The 23597-nt window shown below is 41.0% G+C and overlaps 1 protein-coding gene across 5 annotated transcripts in view; it reads right to left on the bottom strand.

Annotated features, from left to right (window-relative positions):
* Window positions 1-23597, bottom strand: part of EHBP1 (EH domain binding protein 1) — a 202393-nt gene that overhangs the window by 97661 nt on the left and 81135 nt on the right. For all 5 annotated transcript variants that reach the window (XM_085308996.1, XM_085308995.1, XM_085308997.1 and 2 more), the window contains exons 7-9: window positions 17095-17217; window positions 8139-8391; window positions 2187-2373 (exon numbers count right to left, since the gene is read on the bottom strand). In XM_085308996.1, coding sequence (XP_085165122.1) covers window positions 2187-2373; window positions 8139-8391; window positions 17095-17217 — 563 coding nt within the window. The remainder of the gene's footprint in view (window positions 1-2186; window positions 2374-8138; window positions 8392-17094; window positions 17218-23597) is intronic.

Raw genomic sequence — 23597 nt, 5'->3', positions numbered from 1 at the left:
CAAACCTGGACAAATCACTTAGTAAGTTTAGTTACTTAACCTCCATTTACCTAAGTTTACCCTTATGGGACTATTGCCCCCACACAAGGGCGTGTGCTAAGTTAATGTTTGCATAGCACCCATACCCTTTGATGGGAGGTGTTTCAGAGTTGCTAAACATTGACACTCTTCTTGAGTAATACACAAACAAGATGTGCCAACAGCCCAAGCCCTGTCTCAGCACTATTTTGTATTAAGGTGTGAGCAAATAGTTTAATTTTCCTTTCTATTAAAAGGTAGTAGTTTTCTGAACTTCAGGAATCATTCCAAGTAAAGTGCTTTTGAACTAAAGTTATTAGAATTTTATCAGCTTAGAACAAAATAATTCAAACACAGGAGCGACTGTGCTTTCAGAATGGTAAGCGATCGTACAATATTTTAATACACCCCGTCAGCAAAACCTTCCACTCTAGCTGTAATATAATAAACCAGGATGTAGTAGCTGCTTTGGAACCTTCCCTAATGGTTCTTCAAAAGCCTGTAAAAGATTGGGATTCTGGGGCAGCAAGGTGGGCTGCAAATCAGCATGCACCGAAGGATTAGGAGATAGATTACCACCCTGCGTAATAGTAGGACCTACTGGCCCATGTTCCCAACTGCACACTCTTCTCAGCAAGCTGAATCTTGCACCTTTTCTTATTCAATTCCAGCTCCAGACAACCTAGAACTTAGTCTGCGGTAGACCAAACCAGCAGTAACCTAACCAGCAGTAGTAACTTATTTCAGCATCACAAAAGCATGAAATAAAGCAGTGAGATGTACTTCCAAGGATGCAGACCTGTAAAATAAACTCCCAAACAACAAGCAAAGAGGGCACGACCTTCATCAAATGAGCAGATAACGTSTCTTCCAAACCTCTTACACAGATGTCTTTTCTCTGCCTTGTAATACCGCTTTATTATTATTATTATTAATAACTTTGACCACTTTGACTAAAAATCAAATAATAGGTGAAATTCTTCAAACAGAAACACTGGTAAATGGGATCTAATTCCATCACAGTGCATTATAAAACTTCTATACTTTGATTTAATATTTCTTTAGTTGTGGTTTTGCATATTAAGAATAACCTGTGAATTGTGCTTGTGGACTTCTCAGTGTTGTTTTATTTCGCTATGAAAAGACATAGATTAGATTTCTGGTCTCAGGCTCTTCACCCTGAGTGCTAGGATGTCAGTAAGGTCAGAGCCGGGAGCGACAAGGACATGTCAGCAATCTATCTCACTAATTAAGCAACAAAATGATAAGAACGACAAGTAGTTTCATTCAACTCTTAAATGAATGTATRTCAACACCAATTCAAGGGAAAACAGATGATAATACATATAAGTTGGGAGAGCTGTGCTGGAAAGGAAGCTTTCTGTCCTCAGCTTCCTATCCTTAAAAACAAGCAGTAAGCAAATTCCAGATTTGTTTTTGAAAAGATCTCATCAATACACACTACGAAATGCTTGATTTGTGTAAAGATGCACAAGGGGTGCTAACTGCTGAAACGCTGGCGCTGCAATTCAGCTATTGCGTCCTGAAATATCTGCTCTGCTCATTGCCCTCTTCAACAAAAGTTAATCCCTATTTTCAGCTTGAGAAACAGATGTATGTACATATACATCTATGCTTGGTCCGGACATTCCCAAAAAAACCCTGTTAATCTGATTTAAAGTAGGCTGTGACTTTTAAAAAGTACTTCCACATAACGATGGCACTGGACAAATATAAACCCTAATACAAATAAACAGTATCAAGTACTAAGCTCTTAAAACCCAGATTTATGACAGAAATGTGGAGACAGGCTCTTCAGCAGGGGCAAGGCTTAGTGACATTACAATAGATCAAGACAAAGTATTGTTCATCATGATTTTCTTCCTTCTCAATAGTATATCCAGCTGGCCTGTAACATTTGTTACTAGAAGACTCTTTTCTTTGAAACTGCAGTTGCTGACACTGTTGCCATTAAATCCTTAAAGAAAAAATACAAGCTCCTACCGCTGCTCTCTCCCTATGAACCAGTAAGTGAATAGAGATGAGCCGACACCTTATTAAGTATAAGCAAAGCTCTTAAGAAGGCCTGCAGAAATAAATAGGATGTCTACAATACACATAATGGTAGCTTTAACAATAAAGACAAAATTTTAGTATGAAAAGCCTACCTTAGGAGAAGAAGAAAGCTCCTTCGATGCTGGAATAGCTGACATGTTCTCACTCATTCCTGTCTCTGTCTTTGGCAAGAGGTTTGGTGGTTCAGGAGCCTTTCTTTTCATCTTCTTCTCTGGTTCTTGCAGTGGAGCAGCTTTAATTAAAGCAGGGCTTGATTTTGGTTCATAAAATGGATTTGATCTAATTAAAAGAAGGGAAATATATTTCTTTGCTATCAAAGAACTCAAACTTGAAACTCGCAATGAAAATAGCATTGTTTAGAGGACTGGATGACAAAGATGTATTTATTAACCCATATAAGAAAATGTTTTGTTTTTACATGCTTTGAAATGCTACTTTTTCATATGTTTAAGTGAGCTACCATAGTTAAAACCACGTTAGAGCAGAATTTTTATAAATTTTATTTTAAAAAATATAAAATAAATTACAGCAAGCCAGCTCGTCAAATATACCAGGTTACCTAAGCAAGAGTGATCTGATTTACAGATGTGCTCAAGACCAATAGCTTTGAATGAAGTTGCTGGTGGTGGCATAAACGAGCGCTGAGAATCAGGCCACTTTTACTTGCATATTTAAACGCAGCTTTAGAAGCCTCCCTCCAGGCCATCCGAGTCTGAAAATGTTGGCCTCAGTAGGTCTGCAATTCATRTCAAGTATATTTTAATCTCCGTAGCAAATAATCATTTCAAAACACCCTTTGGATAAGGGAATAGCGTTAAGAAAACAACAATCTCTCTACAGGTATCAGTAGCTGTAATCTGTCTTATTTGAAAGTGCTTTTATTACTTCACAGATTTACGAAACACAGTAAACATCTTCTAGGATGGATGCACTCCAAAGGCCTGTCGTTCTAAACTTTGGCATTCACATTYCAGCTCTACATTTGCACCACCCTAAATGAGTATTTTCTTGGCTTTTCAAAATTTCATCTATTAGTTTGATGCCACCAGCTGATACTTGTTGCATGCAGCATAACGGCTTCTCCTATGCACCTAAAATAGACAGGAATGGTATATTCTGCTAAGGATATTTAATGGGAACCTTCTTCATGCCAAAATGATTTACTCATGAACTTCATTTTTCATGTTTTCCAGTCTGTCCTGAAAAATGGACCTTTACTTACAAAACTATCTGATAGGTTAATTTATCCCCCTCTGTTCCATGTTTTCCTGCAAGACGTATTTACCGTGTCTCCGTTGACCTGTGTTTACGCAATGAAGTCACTGCAAGCCCCAAAGACCGGTCTGCGTGCAACTGTATGAAGTGCAACTCGTCAGGACACACACGCTCGGCCCGTTGAGTTCAGGGCCGGACGGAAACAGCGGCGCGTACAACGCGGGCCGTGAGCCTGCGCGGCTCCAGCCATCCGCACGCTTCCTCTCGGGAGCACAGAGGCAACCGAGCACASCCCGTTTTTAAATGACTAAGATGCTAAAGTTTGGGCCAAATGAAAAGATCAGATATCCCTCCAGTTCCCTCGCACACAACACCAACAATTTTTCTCAGATTCGTACACTTTAATATTTCTTTCAGTCTCATAGACCGCTTTTAGAATTTGTTTTAAATGCGGTTTGCCCCGGCCTCTATTCCGCGACTAGGAGCACGCAGTTACTAAGTGACGCTGCAGAAAACAAGCCCGGTGCTGAAAGGCAAAGCCTACCGAACCGCCTGAGAGAAGGCCTGGCAGGAAACCTCCAGCCCTTCCCGGGAACCTGCTGCCGCTCACTACAGAGAAACCCCAGACGGGGAAGAGAAAGGCATGACCAACGCTAAAATCACCCGCCTGCTGACTGAAGGCAGCTTCCAGGTGCTCCCACCTTGCTGCCCGGCAAACGCCAGGCGCCCGGGGCGCTGGCAGCTCGGGGCGGTCTCACCCAAGGAGGTCGGTGGCCGCGGCTGGGCGCTCCCCTGCACGCGGGGCGGCAGCGAAAGGAGGATAAGAAATTCAGTTTGACACAGACAACAGCCCCCCGCCCCGCCCCGGTTCTCAGACTATAAACCTGGTTTTGAAGTCAGTGGCATCAGGTAATGTATCAAAATTTGGTCCAAGGACTTCCACACAGCTACGTGTGGAAGAAAACACAGGAAAAGTATAGTGGAAAAAAACGTCTTAGCTGAAAACTATCAATGCACTCTTTTCTGAGCTTAGCTCGCTCGCTTTTTGCTTCAGTTACGGTATTCAGTTGGATTCACCTAAAGAGATACCAGACTGTCCACTGCAAAATTTTAAAAAACTTCCCCTCACACACACAAGAGCCTGACCGACTTCGCAGCACTGGGCAGTCCCTGGCAGCGCGGCAGCTTGCGGCTTCCGTCCTAACGGCCAGCTTCAACCAGCGGCAGCTAGTAGTCTTTCCAACTGGAAAACATTATTCTAAGCCATGCAATGATTAATGAGATAAGACGCTGCAGAGCCAAGTAATATCTGAAAGCAAGTTTTATTCTGACCAATTTAAAAATGCTTTGGATCTGCATTTCTGGTTAACTGTATAAAAAAAATATCATCATTTTACTGAGGAGGAAAAACGCAGTTGTTAGTGTGCCAGAGTTAAAAGAACAGGTTATTACCAAACAGAAATACTAAGGTTGAAAGCATTATACTTAAAATAGCTGTGAACTGTGCTACTTGCAAGGTATTAAACTCAAATTAGCACAGCAACCTGTTCTTTATTGATTGTTACCTAACATTTTGATGTAACGTTAATAGTTACCCAACATTTTAATGTATAAATTTAAAAAAAAGGCACAAGCAGAATTTTACTCTAACATTTCAATACCCAAACTAATAAAAGGAAAATGTGTTCCTTATCTCTCACCAGATATGAAAATTTAGCCAGAGGAAATATGTTCTGAGACAGTAGTTTTACAGCAGCATATATCTAATGGCACATCTGGGTCCATCTCCACCATGCAATGCCTTATTACACCTATGCTTGTGATTACGCTTCGCTTATGCATGTTCTGAAATCTTACGTTATCTGCACAACCACTACTGAAACAGGTTTCAATTAAGCCAATTACCTAAGGTAAACCCTGCACAGAGGACAAGTATCTTTTCCAAGATTACTAAGAGTTTGTTACAAAACTGGAACCAGAGTTCAGATCTCGGGGCACTTTGCGCAAGTTTGGAGGGCAGAATGAGAACTAGCTCCTCGCCAAAGTGCAACAAGCAGAGTCCCGGCTKTAAGTGAGGTGTCCACGCTCCCAGGACAAGCCTCACGTTCCACCCAAAGTAGAAGAGGAGAATGCCAAGCAGCGTGTAAAGCAAACTCCAACAAAACCTTTACGTCGCAGGGATAAAATGCATTGTATTTCCTGAGAGATGGTACATGTCCTTCAGGAGCCTTCTACTCCTCAGGCCTCCCATTTATCAGGTTCCAACCACTCCATGGGAAAGCCCTGGCCCAATGGTAGTCAAAAGTGATGAAAAACCCAAACCAAACCACAAGAACAAAAATCAAAAGAGAAGATGTTAGGAGAGAGGTTGAAAAGAATATGGAAGTTTTTTAGTGCCGTGAGATGACTCAGTTGTTCAACTTTGTCTTGAGTGCACTGCTCAGGCCAAGTCAACACATCTTAAAATAGATATACAGTAGAAGAAATAAGAGGGTCCAGAGACGTGCGATGAAAATGATTACAGACATGAAGAGGCTGCTGTACGAAGAGAGATTGAAAAAGTTAGCGCCAATTAATTGAGACAAGCAACAGGTAATGGTGAATATGCTAGAGATGCATAAAACGACAAATGGTTTATGGTGGCTAAATCAGAATTGTTGCTCTCATATGCCAACAGAAGGGACTGTGTAACAAATCTGAAAGGTAACTAACTTACAATCAATAAAAAGAAATACATTTCATATAATACCTTGTTTGCTTGTGGAACTCTGCCACAAATTGACAGTAAAGTCTAGGCTTTAATAGGATTTGGAAAAAGATTAGCCACTTATGCAGCTAATAAAAGCATCAATATTCACATAAGCTAAGAAACAAAATGCGTCTGGACATAAAGCCTCATGATTCACAGCACACGCATACTGGCACTGCCACTGAAAATCCTCCCTTTTGTGCTCATCATACCATACATACCCTTAGCAGAAACTTCCTACCGAAGAGTTTGAAATTACTGCCGTGAGGCCAGAAGTAATAGCGCTTGGAGGTCTGATTCAGTCCAGTATTCCTAAACTGGAGCTGTATTATTACATTTTTCCTTCCAGGATAGAATAGAGATTCAAAAGTTATCCTTGTCACACTTCTACTCAATATATTTAACAAATTGTCTTCATGTCTTTTCCAATGACATGACATGCCAGTAAGGTGTGAGGACATTGGGGAGGGGTATCTATATAGGGGTCAGAGTGTTAAAACTTGGACGCAGAAAACTTTTACAGTGCTGTTTGATGCCTTATCCTTCCATCTTTCCATGGGACGATGCCATCAAAAATGAAATCATAGACCAGCTTTGTTTAAGTAGAATCCATCTACAGGGAGTTTAATCTTTACTCTTGTAAAAAGAATTAAACAAGTAGGATCATGAAAATCAAAAGGCGGCTGCTGTAACAAAGCGCTAGTGAAATCTACAGTCCCATGCACAGGAAAAAACAGGCTGCCCTTTAGGACACTGCTGCAAGATCTTTTGGCACAGATTTGTTTGTGTGGAAATGAGAATATAAATATAAAATAGACAATTCTTCACTTGCCCATCCATGTAGCTTTTGCTCCTTCCACACTTCACCTCAGGCTGTGCTGTTCTCTATACCCGCATTTGGAGGTGTAAAGTAGACATATAATCTCTCTCTGCAGACTGCGCTGATCAGCGCGCGACCCGGGATGCCTGTTGCGACCATCCACGGTGCAAGCGCACTGTGGTCTGAAGAAACAGCAGCCAGTGCTGTTTGTTCACAGAGTCCCTGGATGAATGGAGCTGGCATAGAAATCATTCCCTAATGCCCATTTTTTCACAGAACAAACAACATCATCAACAAATCTATAGCCACAGAACTTGAAAAGGAAAAAGCCCTGCAGGGTCCTTTATACATTTCTATTAGAGTGCATGGGAATTCTTCAATTTCCTAGAGCACAGCTAYAAACAGAGCAAACATGAAGTTGATGATATGACACCTGTATTAATATTAAATATTAAAATAATGTAAATGTCACGCCATGATAAATCTCATTAAGTACTTTTAAAACTAAAAGTTAATTACAGTTGTTGTCTGTAAAATTGCTCATGTGTAATAACCATAAACTGTTTCAGGAGTGGTGTGGCTGCTGACTAATAACCACAAACAAGCAGTAAATAAATACCTTCAAACCTCCCAAGCTGCACAGCTATTGCAAAAAGCTCTCATTTTTACTGGCCTCCTTTACTATAATACAAGGTAGCCAGTGCTGGTTTATAAAAGTTTAAATGTGTGGTTAGGATAAAAGAAACAACTTAAGAAAGTATATGTGGTGTTATCTTTCCCACATGGAGATGCAGTTTTATGAGACACCCAAAAATGTGCTAAGCAGATTGCACAAAGCTCTGCCTTTAAACATATTGCACCCATCTAAAAAGACCTTCCATTCTCATTAACAGAATTTATTATTTTATGTGGCAAGAAATGATGACAAAAAGACAGGAAGGACCAAGCTCTGCTGCACCTTCCTTTTTAGCTCATTTGCAACTGYAGGGCATGAAGCGGCAAAAAGGTATACAGATTTGTTCCCTATCAAGGAATTTGCTATCAAGGAGGCAAAGAAATGTTTCCTAACTGATCATGTTCAGCTGTACAGCTGAACAGCATGACTTGGGGGTATGGGATTTCCTGTTGCTGAGCTGAAGATCAGTCTGTCCTGAGGAGATGATTAAGGATCCCCATGRCTGAACCCAATACACCTCAAGATTAAGCCAGAGATTCCACTAATGCTTCCAAGATTGCTGAAAGATCAAGAATTGTACTTACTCATCTAGCTCTTCCTCTTCAGCTTTGGAGGTATCTGCATAGAGGTATTTGCTCATATCCACTGGTCTGACATTTTTCCTTTTTGCAGGCTGTGGAGGAGAATCTCTTATGGTTACAAATGTTTCAGGCTCAGGATCTGGCTCATCAAATGGGTTCAAATACTCTGGGGCATCATCATCTTTAAAGGGATTGTAATTGTCAGCATAGAAACTTTCTTCTGGCTTTGAAGATGAAGCTATTTCAGCATCCGGTTCTACCAAATCACAAAAACAAACAAAAACAAACAGTAAACAGATTTAACAAAAAAGTTTGAAACCATTTTTTCAGATCTTTATGTTTTAAGGGCTTATTTGAAAAGTTTTCCTTCATATTTCTCAATACATAAAGTTCTGGCCTCAAATGAAATTTTATGCTTTTATTTATTTACAGCACTACCTTGTTTATTCAAAAATAGGCCTTTCAGAAGGAAGCCATTTCATCTAGGGTATATTGAAGAGATTTAATTTTCTCACTTACCAAAGCTCTTCCAACCACATTAGTTATCAGTTCTCTTATTTGTCATATCTATGTATCACAACAGATTTTAAAACATTTTTCCAACCTACTGACTAATTTGTATCCTAACAAAATGTCCTTAATTATTTATTTGAGCTTTTAATACAGAAAAAAGATATCGAAAATTTTATAATAAAATGACTTTTACTGGATATCAAAATATGGTGATAGCAAGTAGGTGCTCTTTTCATTTCTTAAAAGAACTGAACTAAAATCAGTTATTAGGTTTGCTCAGTAAATTATATTTCAAAATACATATTTTCACTGTTAACTGCTCCTGGTAAAAACACACAGTTTCCTAGTAAAAATGAATTTAAATTAACCCTAAAGAGACAGATAATCAAACTAATCATCTATTATTTGAGCTACATGGCARAAGGTTATTAGTAAACCGTAGTTCCATGCAGTTTGGTAGAGTAACAGACACTATAGAAAGAACATTACATAAAAGCAAATGGTTACTGGATAGCAAATGATACAAATCCCCGTGCCACAATATTGTAGATATTCTCTACAAGTACACTTCCAGTTTACCCTGTCTCCAGAGCATCAGCATAGCCAAGGTGATGGAAAACCCAACCACAGGTAGCATGAGCCACTATAATCTATAATTTGCACAGGAGCCCCTCGGGGCTGAGCAGGAAGGTGGAGCACAGCCGCAAGGAGTAGCTCTCCCCTGCTGTACCGCSGACTAGTGCCCAGTCCCCGAGCCAGGGCAAGTTCTCAGAGCAGGGATGACCTTCATCCTTGGGCAAGCAACCGAGAGCTACCAGGGACCAGGAAGTTTTCACTTGAGGCAGGACTGTGGAGTTCTAGTTCATTGCTTCTGATTTTTTCTTCAGGTTTGAACTGCAAAGACTCTGTGAACATATTCTCTTTTGTGCTATTTCTAAGGGTCTACTTCTGAACTGATGGCTCATTTCTCTGCAGTAAGGAAGAAACAAAAAGGGATCAACTGGAATAACAGCATAAAATAATCGAAATCGTCCTTAAACACAACGTGGACGCTTGGGAGGTAAATCTCTCCTCTGGGATTGAGGGTGAGCTCAATAGGGTGAAACAAAATAAAATTGTTCTTTGCCAAAGAAAACTACCAGTCCTAACTGGCAGACACATTTATGACTACGCACAGTGCTTGCGTCTGCAGGATTTCCCTGCAGTGATTATTCAGAAAATTATATTAAAAGTTTCTTTAATTCTAGGTTAGGTTTGCACTTTCTTATTCCTTCAGCAACCTGATGCAACTTAGTATTAAAGCAGCAGCACATACAGTACTTAAACCTCTCACATACACTGCAAGTTGTTACACTAAATTTCAGTTTCAGAATGCAGTCAAAAATGAGCATGAAATAAGTGTAAATGAGGCACTGCACTGAAACGGGATGAAAGGAAGGTAAAGAAATCACCAAAAAAGCTATTACTATGCTTAATATTCAGTCTTTATATTGTCAAAACTATAAAAAGAAATAACTAATGTAAATTCTTGCGATTAACATAGTAAAAACCTAATAATCAGGTTTGTTGTAATAGTCTAAACCTAAAAAARAAGTTCCGTGTAAACTGATTAAGCCTTGCCTCAACACCATAATGAAACGCTTCGGCTGTGTCTTAGCAGATGGGCACATAAACAAACTACCGCGGGATAAATCAGGGTGTGTATTTACAGCACGTCAGCTACAGCACGTGTACTTGCTCCTACCCAGTAGTAAATACAATGTGCTTATCGCTTAATAAAAGAGGAATACGCTACCGGGCATTTACCCTGGCAGCAAGGGTATGCACGCAGGTGGTTACTGCACAGTAGGCGACGCACACCTAGCTCACACCCTCATTTATACTGCGGTGGTGTGCTCACATGCCTGCACCCTGATAAGAAAGATGCTGTTAAACAATCAGAAGCCTACTTGTATTTAAAGACCGAGAAAGCCACAGTAAAGTATAACTGAAGGTCTACAGTTAAACTGGCAAGTGAAAAAGAATCAGTCAGGGCCAAAACCCAATATAATTGAATCGAGCAAGAATCCTTTGGCAGAGTCCAACATTTTAAACACAGCAGAGCAGAGCCCATCATTTTAAATGGATTTTTTAATTTATTTTAAGCTAAAACAGAGGGAGATGTCCTACACTGGAAAAGTGGTCTTCAACGCAGGTGGTCACAGCAAGCAGAAGCTTCACCTTGCTTGCCCTGAGCCATCCTCAGCGCACATGGCTAGAGCTGAGCTAACTGCCTAAGCTTCTTCAGAGTCAAAGGAGAGGAAAAGGCACTGCCAGGACCAGCTCATTTGACCTCTGTTAGAGAGCTGCATTCAGCTAAAATGCGTCTCTCATTTCTCCTGTTTCTCCCTACCTAGGAAAAAGAGGTTCTAGACAATTATCTGAAAGGTTTACGTTTATATTGCTGAACTCTAAAACCAGGTGAGATAAATCCCACCCTTGCTGTGTAGGAACACCTGATCTGAAGGCTACTACACTCAGGAATACTACTTACTTSTTGCCCATATATTTAATGATTCGATAAATTAGGTCAAGCAGAAATGCTTTTGAGGATGGCCATCGAAAGAGAGCTGCATGTAGGAAGCAGAGGTAACCTAACGATGCACAGAAAGATGTCTGATGAATTGTTCAGATTGTGTTAGTTACGGACAACACATTTTAACCAAAATCTCTTCCTATTTTAAAATTAGTTCAATTTTTAAACTATTTTGTTAAGACAGCACATAATTATCAATATCTGCTTCTGCAGATACAAAAAGAATACAAAAAGATGGATCACTGCACCTACACATGAATCTATTAATAAATACACATTATCATATCTAACCAAAACTTGCTGACAATTCATAAAGAGTATTCCAAGAAATATCTGAACAAGTAACCAATCTATGATTTAGGCTTAAAARGGAGAATTTATGATTACTAAGAATGTCAGTGGTATTTCTGAAATTAAAAACCGAATAGGATACTTCCTAAAACTACATCRTGAGCTTTTATTTTTAATCTGCTTTTAAGCATCTCTGGTAAACAAAGAGTTAAATATTTGTTTCAATCTGATGAATTTTAAGGGCCAATGCAAATGGTTTTTGCAATTCTTTCTATTTCAACACTACAGATCAAATGCCGTAACCCTAACTAGGACAAAACTCTTCCTCTCACTCATTGGCTCAACAGCAGCTACAGTCTTGTCCTTTCCTGCAGAACATTGCAGGCCAGCRCTAAGGAGCCTCGAGCGTATTATTAGAGATTGCATTTAATTTTACATATAAGCTAAAATTAAYGGAAAACATAATTTTCCAAGCCATTTTGACTGTTTTACAGACAAGTCCAGGACTTTGCAGCTAGTGGTAAGAATCCACTTAACTGTGCTCCTCGACCTCTCCTCCTGCTGTTACGGTGGCCATCCAGGATGCCAATCTGTTTTTCCTTAGCTTCCTTTGAGGCCCCTGCAGAAGGGAAGGTGCCCACCCTCCACATGGGTGATCCTCAAGACCAGGGAAAGGGGTAGAGCCTGTACTGACTTCTCCTGTACCCAACCAGGATATCTCCCACGGGGTCCCCCGACACCCTTCAGGATTAGCTGTTATGTCAAGTGTTGGTCATGGCTTYGTAATCCTCTCTGAAACAAATTAAATTGCTAGGACAGTGACTCAAGAACACTGCCTTTAAAGCTGCAGCTGAAGCCACTTTGCTTCTCTGTAGCAAAGATGCTCATATTTGCATATGGAGCTAATGAAGTTGGGTATTACATCTGGGGAGCCTGAGTATCTAACAGCTTAGAAAGGGCTCAATTCCTGCTTCAGGTTGGTTACACACTGAGTACTCCACACTGCTTCCTTGGCTTCTTCTAGATCATTATTCACAACTGAAGGCACAGGAATTTAGTCTCTACCTGTTTTTTTTATTATTATTACAGTTTTTTAGATGGATTAAAAAAAATGACGTTAGCTACTGATTTGCAATTTGGCACTGCACAAGTCAAACACATGATGATTTTGTATGGTTAAGTAATAAAGCCACAGGGGTAGGAGTGACAAGAGAAGAGGTAGAAGTATTACTACAGCAGAAGCACCATCTGCCCTTGTGCCAAAATCTGGAAACCTGACTTGCTCCAACTCAACCGAGAAAGGCAGCTTGTGATAGTCATCACTCCGACCGGTGCTGCCTATCTGCAGGATCACCCTGCTAGCACCAAGCATCAACAAAAGTCACCCTGCCCTTCAACCCACTTGCCTTTTGTAACATAAGCACATTGTGACATACCCCYTAAAAGCAAACTAAAACCCCACCAAAACATTACACGCACAACTTTCCACCTGGCAAAGGATGAAAGAATAAGCCACATGTGATAGATATTTAGTTATGCCATTTACTGCCCAACTGGCAGACGCACAGACACGATGCTGATGTGAGCAGTGTAACGAGCAGCACAAAAAATGTTGCTTCTCAGGACTTCTGGAAAGCAAAATGACTGGCATCATAATAAACCAGCGATGATTTTCTTTTACTTTTGTTAACGCTCCTACCAGCAACACATCACATTTCCATACGAAATATAAAGAGAAGAGAYTGAGTAATCTTTTCTCCTTTATATGGGTTCTTGTGCTGTGACTATCCAGGGAGGATTCTGGTTTTAGATCTGTCAGCTCCGGACTGCATAGTAGCACTGTTTTCATTTGCAATGTAACACATGCTACAGTGAGCTCAGAAGTCTACGCAAAAGATAAAGAAAAAAACACACTGGTAAAATAAATGCTGTATCAAATGAAAGGAGGAGGCAGGGACAAAACATGATTGCCTCTTGTCTCACACATGTTGCAGGAAACTTATAAAGGTCACATTTGACTTCGAATTAGCATTCCCTACCTAATTAAACAATATCTGGGACATATCTGGAGCACTGACTGTGTTTTGTGATTTTCTAATTGCATTTGTTATCGAAACRCTTCCAGATGTAAAATATTTTGCTCAAAAACTAACTGATTTTAGTGCACTTTTGTAATGTGATCAGAAGACAATCAAAAAGATAGTCTTTGTATAGTCAGCTACACATTGCCTACTATAAAAGCTGTACAGACACATTGTTTGACCAGATTACTTTTTGATTTTGCAGATTATTAGATTTCTGATGTCTGGCTGACCTACTACATACAGAGAAAATAAGCCTCAATTTCACTTGTCTGTCAATAGGCAGATTGCAAGGTTTCTTTTCCATAGCTGAAGGTTGTCTGAGATCTTCACATGCGCATTCACTCCACTATGCATAATAAATTACACTGAGGACTTTCAAGCCCCAGCAGCCTCCAGAGGCAGCTTGTTCACCACCCTTCACCATGTGCTGCATCAACAGCGTGCACATGGGTGGCGGGAGCCCTCACACCTTTACTTTCTCGCCACTCCAGATTTCCAAGGTTAGGTGATTATGGGATTAGAAAGGTAGAGGGCAAGCAGCTGGGTTGTGAACAGGTACCAGAAATATCTGTAGTAAACAAGGCAACAAATATCTGTTGGCAAGGAACTCCTCTTTCTCTCCAAGTGACTGGTGCACTGGGCCTTGTAGCCTCTGATGGCAAAGTAGGTGGGAAAGGAGGCTTTGGGTGGCTGCTCTGCATGTCTTGGGGAAGTTAAGTTAAAAATGCTACGGAGATCCTCCATACTCTGACGGRAAGTCTTAAGTTTTTGCCCTGTCTTGATAAAAAGGTAAGGCAAACACTCTGCATGCATAAAAGATTAATCTCTTCTTTTAAGCAGTTCACAATACAAGTGAAACAGATAACATGACTCCTACAGCCCAAAGGAGAAAGTCTGCCTTAAACCCTTGAACGTCTGTCATGCTCCCAAACTAATGGGATAGCCACCAAAAGGGCCACGTTCACTGAAGGATGCAAAAGCAAACAAGTGGGCACAGACTCAAAGAGCTTCCTAAAAAGGGATGTCAGCAATAAATAAAAAGTTCCACTGAGAACTGGGGTCTTAGAGTAGAAAAAAAASGAAACGTCCTAAGCCACAAAGGAATATATCTGTGGCCAAGGGGGAAACAAACAGGGCAGCCTTCTGCAGTCGGGCTGCAGAGCAAGAGCAGCAGTAGCATTCTTCAGCTTCAAAAGGCAGACCAAAACAAGGGGAAATCTCCCATGAACAGTAAGGCCTCGGTGCACCTCGTCTAGAGAGATTCATCCAATTAGCCGCAGGCCTACCTAGGAGATTCCTGCTGTTGCCGAAGACATCTCTGAGCAGGGGACCAGCACTGCCTTGATTTAATTCCTCTTGGCACTGTGTTCTTTCTCAACTTCCTGTGAAGGAAGCAGACTGGAGGGAAGGCACACCAGAAGAAGGCCACGCAAAGGAGGATGAACACAACTAATGCTGAATCTAGGGAAGAGCCAGCACTTCTCACAAGTGTCTGAGGTGACTAGAGCAATCCCTGGGGAGCTATTAATCACAAAGAAAAAGTTTTAAAAAGCCACACCAGATGCCCCACTCCTGGTCTGACAGCCTGAAACGCCTCAGATCTTCCACTGCTCAGGGCTTCAAGGAAGACATACTGTTATCCCAAGAGTCTGACAGAAGCTCCATCCCTCCCAAATAAAAAAGTATCTTCTGACACAGTAGGAAGAATCTAGTGATACTGTTTATGGAAATCACTGTAATGTTGTTGCATGTTGACAACTGCACAATGGCAGCAATGTGTGGGAAGAATATTGGATACTCACCCCCAACAGGTGTTGGGCCTTCTTTGGGGACCCAACAGTCTAAGCCTTGAGACTGTCTAAGTATGCAGAACAGCCCCAGAGGAATAGAGAAGTGTCCATGACTGATGGTAGATGGCAGTAAAGGGTGGAAGCCACCATCAAGGAACCAGAACTGACTGCAAAACTCTGACCCGTACACCTGACGGGAGTCTTTTGGGAACATAAGCAGGCTGAAGCTTGACACGAAACACGTATTTATTCTGGCACTAATAAACAACCATTTTACAACTCCCTGTGCTTGCGATGAGAGGGAATCTATTGTCCCTATATTTTGTGGTAGGAAGGGCTGCTGCTTTCCACCAGAGCAGGTTCTCTCTGAAAAGGAAACAAAAGCTCTGTTTGGAAGACAGCAGTTTAGGTGGAAAGGGACTTGGGCAGCTCTCTCCAGGGAGAAGGAGCTATTCTTTCCGCAAAGGTGGCGAATGGAGTATGGGTGAGCCTTCTAGWGCAAGTGTGGCATGCAAAACGGGGTGGGTGAATAGGTATTTTATTTCCCTGATAACTCTGCTTCCTTCTCTGATCCTAAGAGAATTTATAGCTGAGGAATGGACAGCAAAGGAAACCAAAGATCTGGACATCAAAACATAAACTCTATATACTGCTATCTACAATCAACACAGGCTGTGAGACTACACAAAAGCCAAAGCATTACAGCATTTAGATTACCAACCACATTGACCTCTGACTCAGAAGACAGAAAAGTCATGTTGTGAGTAAACATTCAGCTTGTCCAGAGAAAGAGAGTTACCTAAGGTCAAAACTACAGATCAGAAATGAATCCTCAGGAGACCTGGCATTAGAAGTGCCATGCCTACACTCTGGGCTGTTCCTGCCTGGTGTGGTTCTTTACTACTGCCTTCACAGAGCGATTYTTGGGGTTTGACCAAAGATGGCAGACACTCCTTGGTATTTTCTGTTGGGAGAAAAGTCCTGGAGCTCTGAAYAGGAAAAGCTGAGTACAGCTCCCTAACTAGAGGATTAGCTATGGACTGGCACACTGAACAGCCGCAAACTCAGAAAGTCATGTTTCTTTTTTTTATGGCAACCAATGGAAGTTTGCATATCTGAGCATGGAGTTGAGGAGAGCAGAGATCCCTCCCCTGGTTGCCTTATGGCTGAAGTCTCCTCAGGTGGAACACTTAGGTGGGTTGTATTTCTCACCCAAACAGAACAAGAACTGGCATGGCCATTTGAAAAAGAGATTAAGACCTACCACATGGTGCAAAGCTCGATGCCAGAAGGCTTAAGTGAGGAAGCTATAAAAGTGAGAAAGGAAGAATAAAAGAGATACCATTAAATAATAATAACGGAGATTAGTGCTAATCTAAACCAAGAATAGCTGTGATGCAGTGAAAACTGCAGTGAGGAAGGAAGCTTTTACCTAAGTCAGTGCTCACATGTAACAGAGGCGCTCGACGGTGTGCTTTGCTCACTTACACCACTTGTGCAGTATATTGGCTATGTAATATTAACACACTTGATAGCTACAAAAATCTCTAGATCAACTGGTAGCAAGCACCCCTAGAACAAATACACATACGGAGGTGACTCAAGGAATAAATTCATTTTCCAGTGGCAACTGGAAGTTTTTCAAATTTTCACGTTTCATTAAACACTTGAAATTAATAATGAATTATGTAAAATAAATCTATTACCTTCTACATCAGGGTCTCCAAATGGATTTAATTCCATTGTGTCAGGATCATCGAAAGGATTTGTACTGGAGTTAGCCAGGTCTTGTTCCTCTTTATCCAGAAAGTTAAGTTTACTGATAAGTTCTAGAAACAAGTTGGAAAATTGTTTCAGTATAGATAGAAACTGTTCATCTAACAAATTTCRAACTTTAAAAATGCATGTCAATAACCCCTTAAAACACTGCAGGAGGGTGTGACACCAACTGTACAACTAAACAAATGCATCTAGTAACACACCAGCATTTGCAAACAGAAGAACAAAAAAGTGAAATGCATGAAACTTCTATTTGTTGATCAGATGTTATGTAATAGAAGTGACTACCAAGAAAGCCTTCCAGATCTATCTGAAGTAAATACTGCAGAGCATCTAAAAAGCTAAGCACAACTTATTCTCAATTGTTCATCTGCATGTTAACTATCAATAGGAATTTTTAATTTTTCGATGTAACATGCATGTAAAAATCAAAGACGGGACATTTTGTCAACTTAGAGAGGTCAAGTATTATTGACTGCACAGCTAATGTTTCAGGGCTGGGTTTTTTATTTTTTGTATTTTTTTTCTTTCTCGTTCATTATCAGATGACAATGCAGCTGTAGAGGAGACGGTCCCTTTCTCTATCATGTTGTTACGTGTTGGATGCACTACAAATTACTGAGAGTCACGCTGGGTGGAAGCACAGAGATAAAGCTGACAGCTGAATACAAGCAGGAGTCAAAAGGTAACAGGTCACAGTAAATACAGACAATCAGAAACAGAAAGAAAGGAGGAAAGCGTATAGACCTTCAGAGGAACAGGCTGATTTAGCTGAAGGCATATTTGCTTGCTTTACGCAGTCATCTTGATCTTCATCTAAGCTGCTCAGAGCATTCAACTGGTTTACAATTTCTGTAAATAGAAGCCAGTCAAGACAAACGCAAAGTAAGGGCATTTAATGAAACAGAAGCGGGAAGAATGYTGTTATTAGAAGAAGAGAGAGAGGGAAAGAGAAGACACTTGCTGTTAATTAAAAGATTACATTTAGAAGGAGTTCTTACTACACTATGTATCACAACACTAAAGCATCTGCGGAGAATTCTTCAGTGACAATTTGACAATAAACCCAGCTAACGTACATAAAACAAAACCTTGCYGGGTTGGGTTCCTGGTGTCAGCAGCAGTAATTAATTTTATGAAGGTAAGCATGCACACCAGTTCAAAACTTAGATATACTGCATATAATTTAATTAACAGTTTTCTGACTCATAAAGAAAAAATGAATTTTGAACCATTATTAATCAAAATAAAGTAGCCCCAAAACAACTTACATCCCTCCCAAGCCCTTAAGGCTACAAAAAATACTACACACACACATACGTATTTTTATATATATACATATGTATGTATGTATGTATGTATACACACGCATACACGCACACACATTTCAATTACTTAACATTTAGGATCGCTGTCCATTCAAATCTGACCTATGACAAGCTGAATTTATACAATGGTTCTAAACRACACGATCACTAATATGCTATGAGCATGCATACAGAAAACATCCTGGCTCCTGTAATTTTAAGGCAGTAACACCTCTGCTTGCCACAATCCTATTTCACCTTCGATCTACAGTGGAGTTACAAGTTGCCATGAACTAATAATTTCTAAAATATATTAATATATGACAGTGCCTCCATAACTCGKGAATAAAAAAGAAAGAAAGAAACGTGAGCTAGGTCTTAGGCTCCTCTGCCCCAAGGGGAGAAATTCCTCTCTGATCCCCTTGAAGAAGTCCTACGCACAGCCGCTGCCAAAATCTCTGTAGTAATGGGGACTGAGCGTGGTGTCTGCGACCAAGGGACAGAGCTGGCCATCCTGGGAGCTCGCAAATCGGCGGGAGAAACCCTGGCCGAGAGAAAGGCTCCTTCCAGCCGCGCGCCTGTGCCCCCATCAGGCCTTCTCATCTCTTGGCTTTTTCCAAAGAAATACAGGGATGATGTCTTCTGGCATTGCTAGTGAAGTTAAAGCTCTTTCGATGCCTTTACTGTATTTGCATGCCAGTCATGCTTGGATTTCTTTTAATTTCTTACGTACGCAGTAGATCCCATYTGCAATGCTTTTAGCTAGTGGCTGTTTTGTACTTAACCTTTCCTCATATAGATTTTCTTCGAGAAAGCAAATGTTTGTCACTGAATCTCAGGCAGCAATCTTAACGCTATGAACTAATCACAAGGAGCACGATGCTAGTCTGAAATCTGAGTAGCGTCACGACTGTACCAACCCGGGCTGGTGCCCATTGCTGCCCTGCGCGCCCTAACACCCATCCTTTTGCAGAGCGCAACACCCTCCCGGCTGGCGCCCCTTAACTCCCTGCCTTCGCAGACAGCGTGCAGAAGCTGAAGCCAAAGACCACGTCCAGAACCTGAAAGCAGTTCAGGCTTGTAGTTAAACTCTTCTTTCCCAAATCTGAACTGTTGTGCGGATTTGCCAATCTGCACACTTCCAAGCCAAATGATGGCACCTGGTCTGTTCTGCAGGTGGCATCGCCATAGCAGACTTCCTCTTCACCCCTTCCCTCGAGCACCCTCGACCTTAGAGCAAACTCTACTCAGTTGTGACTAAATTTATAGGTATCTACAGAGAGTTAATACCACTGTTCTGACTCCCTTATTTTTAGGTCCAACATACAAGACCCTTGTCTTGAAAAGCACCACCAACCTCCTGCCAAAAACTCTGAGCTTACTCAGTATAAAATCATATATAAACCTTAGAGATCYGAAAATATAATACCGTCTTTTGAGAGTTTTTAAGACTCAAAATACACAATGGCAAATACCTTGCTGTACTCAAATAAAACAGAGTTGACCTTATAAAACAGTAGTACAAACAAATTACTAGTTAAAACCAGAGTGAGATGCTGACAAGATTTACAATTTATTATTCCAGCACGTGAAAAAAAAAAACAATTACAATTCAGTCTTTATTGTCAGAAAATAACAAATTAAACTCAGAGCTTTAAAACGAGGGCTTCTTTGATGTGGTCTGAATCACCTGGTCCCATCTGCCAACCTAAACACCCATATGCACTACAATGTTTCTCATTTCAATACTAAATGGTTTATGTCATATTGTGGAGTGCGGAAATGGCAGGTTGGAGATTTATGCCCTATATTATCTTTTATATATCTCATTATCTACAAACACATATTAGCCTGTTCTACAAGTATGTCATATAAATCACTGTTGTTGGGTTTTTTTTCCCCTCTTCTCTTTCTCTCTTTAAGCTGCTTGGTGCTACTGAAGAAAAAAGAATAAGAGCATCAGAAGTTTGCACGAGGTAAAAATGAGTTGGCAAAACGGCAAAAAAGAGTTAAACCTGCTGCTCGCCAGCAGCCTGCTGGTGAAATACCCTGGAATCCAGACTCCTGCCATGAGCAGCACACGGGCGCAGGGCCGAGTCCATGTGACGCCCCGGGGAGTCACTGTGCTCCCGCGCGTGGGGCAGGAGGCACTCTGCTAACCCCAGCACGAGCCTCGAGGTGCCAATTAACCCAGTAAGGGAAACACAGTGTATTACTGTCCTGCCTGTGAATTATGAGCCAAATTTCTTCAGCGATGTTGGAACGTCTCATCTTCAACTGACGACTAAGAACAGAACAACTCTGGGAGGTTTCAAGCCATCTTTTCCAATGACATAGAAGCTAAAAATTTGAATCATYGTGGATGATGACTATGAACATACTATTTTTATGTTCACGCAGAACAGAACAGTTAGATGAAGATACAGYTTTTATATTTGAAAAACGTAAACAACAAATGTTGGGGAGGAAGGGGAAAGAGTTAGAGATGGGGGAAGAATTTTTTTTTTTTTTATGAAATGGTGTTTTGAATAGAAAACTTCCTTCAGTCTCCTCTTAAGTCAGTTTTATGGCAACAGCTCCTGTGTTGACCACTCCAGCATCCACAGAGCTTTTGAAGTTGGCGAGTCTTGCTTCACTGATTTCATACAGCTGAAGAAACAGAGGCACAGATCCTTACCCAAGTTATGCAACACACCAGGGAAGAGCGCGCCGGGGGAAAGCAGCATTTCCTAACTCACCTGCACCACCTAGAGCCCTTTTCAGCAGGTGTCTCCTGCTCTCCCACTGGTGGATATATTTATTCATCTATCAGACYGTAACACTTTAGGCCCAATTAAAAAATTTTTTGCACACTGCAGAAGGAACAGTGTCCGCAGTGAACGTTTGCAGCACCTTCGGTAGCTCCTGCTTTAGAAGGGCAATGGTTCAGTCGTCGGGTCACCCTCCGGAGGCAGTTCCTGGAACGAGACCTTGACTCCAAAGCAAGCTGATGATCCTCACCCCCTTACCGCTTGTACTTCACTTTTCTAAGGCCTGCTCACAAACATTAACTGAGTGACGCTCCCATCAGCCCTGCGAAGCAGTTGCGGGCAGTCTGCCCACCTCACTCTCGGGAAGGCAGGCGCGCGGAGGGAGGGAAGCGGCTTGCCGCGGGGCACTCTGAGTCAGGGAAAGCACTCCAGCCTGCCCGTCTGCCACCACCCTCGCAAGGCAGCAGATGAGAAAACGTTGGGAGTAGCAAGCTTTCAAAACGGGTTATGTAACTTCCTCAATTAACTTTGTGGGATCCTGCGAGCACAATTATGTTTTAAATAAATTAAAAAAAAAAAACAATACTTCACCAAATCAGTTTTGTTCCCTTTCCCCCATCTGTATTTCCTCCTTTTCTTTTTTTCTTTTTTTTTTTTTTTTGCCTCCTTCTCTCAGAGACAGCGTTCCCCCCACTCCTTGGTTCTTCAGCTGTTTTTCTTTGCATTTTATTAGTTTTCACCATTCATTATATTTATTATAGGAGTCACTCCAACTGCCAATGAAATCAAGAGACATCTTTACATTTTTTTGAACAGATGTTGAAACAGATCCTTTATGTTTTACTTATTCATGTTTACTTAGTGCCCTTGTTTTATGCTCTCTCATTTGCTTGGGAAACTACACGTGCTCATTTCTAATCACCATCCCTCCCATGCTGCTTGTTGTTAACTCGGGAGGAATTCGCTAGGCCAATGAAGCAACTCAGYTGCTGCAACGAACACAAGAAGAAAAAAAATCTCTGAGGCTGACCTTTCGCCCACAGGCTCCACAGCTACCAAAAAACACCCTAAAYCCATCTCATATCATTAGAAAACAGTATCAGAACAGGCTGAACAACGAGTAGATACTGTAGCTCATACGAATTTAYTGCTGTCTTTCAAGTGATTATTGCAATGTTTGGTTAGAATAGATCATTTTGGCTTTATAACAGTTGAAACACSTGTAAAATCAAGCTAGGACCTCATGCTGCACTTAGTGCGACACACGTAGCACGTGTACAGATGAGGAGAAAAGAACCTCTGAGTTATTCTAGCCCATGTCAGACAGCTCACCATTCCTCATCTGCCTCCAGGGACATTCACTGCTTAGACAAAGGACAGTAGACAGAAGAGATGAATCTACAACAGCTTTCTGCTTTGTCAGGAATCTTGTATTGGCTCATTTAGCTGCTGAACATGGGAAAAGCAGTAAAATTGAGGAGCAAGACCTGGTTTTCCCCTATTGTCCTACTGCTTTTCTATAGCAGTCCTCAAAGCAGTATCTAGGAATATCTTAATAAAACACATCTGCTCAATAGTTTATCAAGACTTGATGTAGCCTCTCTTACATGCGCCTTTCTCTGCTCTGTGATTATAGGATGACCTAGGCAAACACGTTAGTTTTTGATTGCTGTTTTGAACATGCACCTAGATTCTTCTAGCTTCTCTAGGGGAACAGAGAAAGACCTTGCAGAGTGATCTCCGTGTGACCAGCCTGGTATTTCTCCACCTCTTCACCAAGAACATGTTACTTCTATCTCTCAAATATTTCATTCTGAACTTTCCAATCTGCACTATCTTGGAGACATACAGCATAACTACAGATTTGGTCAGGGTATAAAACATTTGATTGAAAATGGAAAGCCTGGGGGAAACAAACACATTTGCATCCCTTCACAGGGAATACAACTAACTGCTTCAGGCTGAATTACAGTGGCAATTAAAGCTAAAAAACAAGCAATGCAAGCTGTGCTTCAAATAACCAAACCAACGTTCCTCAGGATCTTCACAAGCAGATTTAACAGTTCATTTCTTTGTTTCAGATGCTTTTCCCTGCCTTAGCAAAACATCCTGTTATTTAGACAGACATTATTAAAGATCACTGGCAGGCATGAAGGATGGCACCAAAAGATTATTTGTCTTTCCTAATTCTTCTCTTATACTAAGAATTCCTACAGAACTTATCTCAAACAGTACTACATAATGATCTCTACAACTTAACATCTTCATGTCTTGATCTGATTTACAGTTCAGTTATCTTGAACATGCTAAGCTTTTTTTTTTTGTCAACAAATAATCCAAACACCATTATACCGTGTCACTTGAAACAATACA

The sequence above is a fragment of the Rhea americana genome, unplaced genomic scaffold (assembly GCF_003343005.1).
Source record: "Rhea americana isolate MKP2758 unplaced genomic scaffold, rheAme1 scaffold_289, whole genome shotgun sequence".
NCBI classification, from domain to species: Eukaryota; Metazoa; Chordata; class Aves; order Rheiformes; family Rheidae; genus Rhea; species Rhea americana.
The sequence above is the reverse complement of the archived record's forward strand: the minus strand, read 5'-3'. Positions and strand labels throughout refer to the sequence as shown.